This window comes from Plutella xylostella, chromosome 24 (genome assembly GCF_932276165.1).
Source record: "Plutella xylostella chromosome 24, ilPluXylo3.1, whole genome shotgun sequence".
Classification (NCBI taxonomy): domain Eukaryota; kingdom Metazoa; phylum Arthropoda; class Insecta; order Lepidoptera; family Plutellidae; genus Plutella; species Plutella xylostella.
The window spans coordinates 823,732-830,613 of record NC_064004.1 but is presented as its reverse complement, the minus strand read 5'-3'; the positions used below and the strand labels follow the sequence as shown (position 1 = coordinate 830,613).

The following is a 6,882-nucleotide window of genomic DNA, read 5'->3' as shown; positions in this document are numbered from 1 at the left end:
TTCGGCAGTGTAAATTTAATACATTTCGTTTTCTTAGAATTCAATAAAAGATTATTTACGGTAAACCAATCGTGTATGTCAGATAGAATAGAATTAATTTCATAAAAAATATTTTCACTTCTTTTAACTTTAAAAAGCAAAGAAGTATCGTCAGCAAATAAAACTATATTAGTCAATTTTTCAACCATAAAAGGCAAGTCATTAATATAAATGAGGAATAAAAATGGTCCTAGAATAGATCCTTGAGGGACGCCTATCTTTACATGAGCCCCCTGTGATTTAGTATTATTAATATCGACCCTTTGTTGCCTCTTGTCTAAATATGAAGCTATCAAATCTAAAGCCTTTCCTCCTATTCCATAGTATCTCAGTTTCGAAATTAAAGTCTGATGGTCCACACAATCAAACGCCTTCGACAGATCACAGAAGACTCCAATAGCATCGTGATGGTCTTCCCAGGCGTCAAATATGTGCTTAATTAACGCAGTACCGGCATCGGTTGTTGATTTGCCTTTTGTAAAACCATACTGCTGGCTATGAAACAGTCGAGCTTCATTGAAATGCAAAAGCATCTGACTGAGTATGATCCTCTCAAATATTTTACTCAAAACTGGAAGAACCGAGACAGGCCTGAAATTTGCAGGGTCCTCCATATCCCCACTCTTGAACAGAGGTATAATTTTACTCAATTTCATAAGATCTGGGAACACACCTTCAGCGATACATTTATTAAAAATGTTAGCCAAAATTGGGGCGATTTTATTAATAATAGAAAGAACAAATTTAACTGACATTCCCCACAAGTCTTCAGTTTTCTTCATATTTAAGGACTTAAATGTTTTTATAATAGTTAATGTATTTATATATCTGAATTTAAATTCCTTATCGGTTGAAGGTGCGTTCTCCTTCATCAGGGTTTCAGCTAATGTAGCTGAAGAATCTAGGTTGCAAGTAGTCTCTAAAGGAATGTTCGTAAAAAACTCTTCAAAAACTCTCGCCACCTCGTCATTTGATGTTATTATGTCATTGCCTACCTTTAAAGATAAATTAGTCTCGCGTGTTCGATTCTTCCCCGTTTCGTTATTAATAATATTCCAAATGGCCTTAGATTTGTTAGCCGAGTCTTTAATCTTGTTATTAATAAAAATTGTCTTCGCACAGTGACAGACACATTTGTACATTTTGCTATATTTCTTCACATAAGATTGAAAGTCAGGGCGGAGTATGAATGTTTTCATCTCATACAGATCATATAATGTCGCCCTGCTTTTGCGAATACCATCTGTAGCCCAGTCACAAAATTTAATTTTATTGTCTATCAAAACTTCCTTCGTTTCAAAATTACTCTCAAACTCATCAGCTATTATCTTAAATAAGTTAGTATACATCTCATTAGAATTGCAATCTACTTTAACCCTCGGAAGTTTTTCGTCTAGTTTCTTCAAGTAATTGTCAATTTTCTTTGTAGTAATCGGTCTGCATCTAACCTTAGTTTTATTTTTCTTGTCAGTGTTTACTAAGGTAATGGTCTGCCCACTGTGGTCTGACCTCAGACAATTTATCACACTACTGTCTTTAAACTCACAGTTACAAAATATGTTATCTAGACAAGTGGCCGACGTGGATGTAATCCTAGTTGGTTCCAGAAAGACATTAAAAAGATTAAATGATTTAAAAAGTAACAGTAATTTCGACATATTAGGAGAGTCACCTAATAGGTCAACATTAAAGTCACCACACACTATTACTTCCTTTTTACTATTGGAAGCTAACCTTAGAACATCCTCCATGACAGTCTCAAAGGTAATGAAATCACCAGTAGGTGGCCTGTAGGTACATACTATTATATACTTGTTTAGCTCTGCACATGAAATTTCTATATGGTGTTTAACAGAAAGAGCTACTATGTCCTTTCGTTCTTTACATTTACAATTTTCTTTAAGAAATATAAGTGACCCGCCATGCTCGTTGCACTTTCTGTTAAAACAGCTTATAAGTTTGTAATTTTTCAATTGGAACATCATTTTATTCTCGTCTAACCAATGTTCTGTGATACATAAACAATCAATGTTAAATTTTTCCGAAAATAGTTCTATTTCTAACAATTTAGAAGAAAGACTCTGAATATTCTGATGTACCACTTTAAATTCATTCTTAAATGTCTTGTCCTTTAATAGTTTTGAGCCGAGAGAGCAGTGAACTGAATCAATCTTTATATCAACGCTATGATGCTCTCCCGTTGTGTGACTAGTGAGTTCTTATTCTGAGTTTAGTACTCTTTGCTCTCTATGTAATTTTTGACAGTTGGTACACTGCGTTTTCACGCCATCTATCGGCTTAAACAAAAGCTCAACTGACAGCTGTCAAGGAAAACGGCTCATTAATACTGACATTCGCAAAACATTCGCACAAATTTTTGCGAATGCGAATGCGAATGCGAATATTCGTTACATCACTACTCGATTCTATTAAAGGTTCAACCTAACAACAAACTTTACTAGCGCTGCAAATTGAAAAAATCATAACTTCCGTTTGAATGCGTTTTCTCAAAACTGCAACGTTTCACGTTCTCACCTCCCAATAACCTAGAATGTAGAAGTGTAAGTAACTAACAAAGAGGAAGAGGCCTGGGAGGCCAATCATGGCTACAAAATCTATACCAGAGTGGTACCAAGCGCGGCCTCCAAGACGGAAATCAGCAGGATTATTGCCAACCTCCGCTAGGAGACGGCTATAGAAGAAGAAGAAGTAGCAAATGCTAAAACTTTTCTGGCGGAAAGTGGAAGCATGGAAGTAATAAGTACTTACGTACAACAGTACTTATTACTTCCATGGGTTGAAGCCAACAAATCAGCAGAATACAAGATCTTTTGTACATACATAACTATGAATCTACCAAAAACGAAACGCAAACTCCAAATGTCATAAATAAAACAAAATTTACTACCAAAACGTTGTGACACCGTTGGAGCATTCAGTACTAGTCGCGCACATCTTTTACAAACGTTAAACAGCTGCTGAATTTAGAATCATGTCTTTATAATTACACCAGCCAGCCATTTGCAAGATTGACTGGACGCGAAATCACGAACTAAATGTTTTCTGAGCAAAATAATGGGTTTCTAGCCCCGTAACGAGATTTCAACAAGATTTAATAGTGGTAAAGGTACATAGCAATAATGGCGGCTACAAAAGACAGTGAAAAACCCAAAAGCCCAGTCATAGAAATGGGCCTGTGTAGATGTTGCCGATCAATAAAGAAGTGTAGACTTATAACCGGCCAGTACGAGTGGATGGGGACCAAGGAGGTCTACTCGGAAATGATGACTGACTGCTATGGCATTCTTGTGAGTACTACATGGCTTTCTATGGGCTTTCTATTCTCTGTGGGGTGGAAGTACCTGCATCTGGCTCTCTCGAATGGAACCTTGGTCTAAACTGCCTCCCTAAGCTTGGATCATTTCCCACCACGCTGGTCCACTGCGGGTTGGTAATAATTCATAATATACATAAATTGAACCAGGGTACTGGGTTCACATATCTAGATGTGCTTTATGTGTTTTAGTGTAGTGTTTTTTGAGGAAACCTGCAAATCTAGATTCTAGAAGTATACCCTCAGTGCATTGTACTCATTCAAAAACTCTCTTACAAAAGGCATTTTCAAATATTCATGCACCTCATCTATTCTGGTGAACCAATGTGCATTTATTATGTCTTAGAGTACTATTTAACGATTTACAATTCCATACATTCCAGCTATCCTGCCTGGACGAGGAGAAGGAGTTGTGTATCTGTGCGGTGTGCGTGTCCCGGCTCCGTGATGCGCTCGCGTTCCGCAAGCAGGTGCTTTATTGGGAGGATGCGCTGATACAGGCCAAGAATGGTGATTATTAGTTGTAGTCTAGTGGCTGCTTGTGAGTGTAAAATTAGAGGTGGAGAGTTTTTAACATATTTTAGTTTAGATGCTACTCATTTTGTAAATTAGTTTGAGTTTCCCAAATATAAACGTTTGGTGTTGTAATGTTTTCCTGTAGGAATTCTGGGATAAAAAGTAGCCTATGTGTTGGTCCAGGGTGTCTGCTTACTGCACGCCGAATTATGTGAAAATCTGCTTTTGAAAGAATGTGGAAATGTAACCTTGGCTTTTAATTATTTCATGTTGATAGTCTGAAAACAGTTTAAAGCAGAAAAAACATTATTTCTCTTGACAATTTTTATTCACAATTCCAGAGAACCACAAAATAATGGTGGAGGTGCACGTGAAGCCAGAGCCGCTGCACAGTGATGACGACTCGCAGGATGCAGACTACATGGACACTGCTGACCACGATGGTAAATGCATGCTATAACACTTGCAGTTTAAGAAATTATTTGAATGACAAGTGGGAGTACAAAGCAAAACGTGTTTAGAGTTTAAGACATTGCATCCCATCCTGTATGTAGTTAAACTAGTTCCCATGCATTAAAATCAATCATTATAATAACTGAATGGTAATTCAACTATTGCAGTAGTCTACACTTATTAAAGCATGGTTCCTCAGCAAATATTGGTTGTAACACAGCCATTTCCTCTCGACTTGTATATGCCAAAAATGTATATTTACCATTTTATCGTTTTTAGATGTTGAAGACACAAAAGATGACGAAATTAAAAACAAGAAACCAAGTAAAGTGGGAAAGGCGAAACTAGTCAAGAAAACAAAAACACGGGAAACAAGAAGTAAAACAAAACAAATGAATGAAGGAACAAAAAAACACCAGCAGATGAAAAAGAAGCTACAGAATGAGATCAAGAAAACTAAAGTGAAATTAAAGGATTTGTACGGGACTCCTGAAACTGGTAAGATTAAATGTTATTATTTTTCTTTTAATGGTAACCTTTCGTTCGGCATCGTATGCAATGGAAGCATCCCATTCAATATTAATATAGAAATTCACACAAGTGTGTCCACTTAATTTTAATAATAAGTGTGGACGCTGTTTCTCTATACATTTATGACAATCATTTTGGTGCGATAGGTACGATACCGATAGCAGGACGCTTACTTTTAAAGTTCCCTTTGTTCTCACAGTTATTGGGAAAATACTTTTATAATTATTTTTTTCTCTAAACTTTTTAAGGCAAAACATTACAACTTTGTCAAATGCTATTAATACATCAAATGTATGTTATATGTATGTATGTGTAATCACTGCTAAAACCCTCATAACAACTTTTCTTTCTTTTTCAGAGCTGCAAACCCAACAAACCACATTAGACTCGGAGAGCAAAGTTTTCATCAACGCAGTCACCATCGTGACCAACTCCTATGTCTGTCCTTTCCTCAATCGAGTCAGCAACTACTACTGTTTCTACTGCAGAGACCTGTATCTAGACCCAAACGAACTGAGAGAACACACCTTAACTCATGATCCTAAGGACTTCCCAAACATGTTGCTAAGTAAGAAGCTACCCAAAATAGACGTTACAAGAATAGATTGTAGACTGTGTCCGGAGAAAATTAGCGATTTAAACACTTTTAAAACGCATGTGGCCGCTGCACACGGTAAAGAGATACACAAAGATGTAGACAACGAGTTTTTAAAGTTCAAACTAACGAGGAATGACTTGAAGTGTACGGAGTGCGAAGATGTATTTCCGTATTTCGACTTGTTGACGAAACACATGGCTGAGCACTTCGGGACTTTTACTTGTGACAGTTGCGGTGCTTGTTTTTTGGAGGAAAACTCGTTACTAACACATATGCGTAAGCACAATGCTAAGAAAGAAACCTCATTCCCGTGTGAAGTTTGTGGCAAGAATCTGAAATCGAAATATAGTATGGTTTTGCATGTGGCTACAGTGCATGAAAAGCGGCCAACGGTTGATTGTTACAAGTGCGATCAGAGTTTCTTGTCCTACGCTATGCTCAACAAACATCTGATAGAGGCGCACGGGGATACCAGAACGTTTCCTTGTAAGCTTTGTGATAAGGTTTATAATCGAAGGAAAACACTCATGGAACACAATAGAAGGAATCATTTGAAGGTGTTTCGACATCAGTGTGATTTGTGCGATCAAAAATTTTACCTGCCTTCAAGGTTAAAAGAGCACATGGTAACCCACACTGGGGAAAGGAATTTCAGATGTGAATTTTGCGATAAAAGCTATCCGAGATTGAAAACGCTAAAAGAGCACATACGGACACACACGAATGATAGGCGATACAAGTGCGATATATGCAATTCTACATTTACACAGAACGGGAGCTTGAGAAGTCATATGAAGAGTCATCATCCAGGATTCGCTGATCCGGTTTTTAATTAGAAATCTTATTTACTGACATTATTATTACATTTTATTGTAACATAGATTTTAATAATGAAATATTATATTATTGTATTTATACATAGCATCATGTTTTACCTGGCCAACTATTCTGTGATAACTACTGGCATTTATATAACTTTATTTACATACCTACTACTCCATAGAATATTTTAGTTTACGCTGAAAGAACAGGCAGGACTATAAGTAAGTATAGAAATCCAGAAGAATGAAGTAAGTTGCTCGGATTTTTCATGTAAGCATAGAAGATAGGGTTCAATCCATTCCATAACAGCACATATACCTATCAACTCGGAAAAGGAACTAAGCGTATCAACTCGAACCGTTCAGTATTGTTCAAGTACTTATAACTCCTTACTGCAACGCACTTATGGGAATCGTAACGTAATCGCCTCGCCTTGGGACAAGCTCGTGAAAGTTGCGCTTACCGCTATCCGTCGCCGCGCTTACGGATAGCCGTCGTCGCCTCGCTTACGTATCCGTATTCTTGCTTACGTCTCTTCGTCCTCGCCCTCGATGACATAGGTACATATTATGTAAATCTAATGCGCCGG

At 37.2% G+C, this 6,882-nt stretch overlaps 1 protein-coding gene across 1 annotated transcript; it reads left to right on the top strand.

Moving 5' to 3' along the window:
* The first annotated feature begins 2,952 nt into the window (after positions 1 to 2,952).
* Positions 2,953 to 6,308, top strand: LOC105398725 (zinc finger protein 91). Its single transcript, XM_048630012.1, has 5 exons — positions 2,953 to 3,347; positions 3,757 to 3,883; positions 4,231 to 4,332; positions 4,622 to 4,840; positions 5,232 to 6,308. The coding sequence occupies exons 1-5, from the start codon at positions 3,180 to 3,182 to the stop codon at positions 6,305 to 6,307; spliced, it is 1,692 nt and encodes a 563-aa protein (XP_048485969.1). The 5' UTR covers positions 2,953 to 3,179; the 3' UTR covers position 6,308.
* Positions 6,309 to 6,882: the final 574 nt, after the last annotated feature.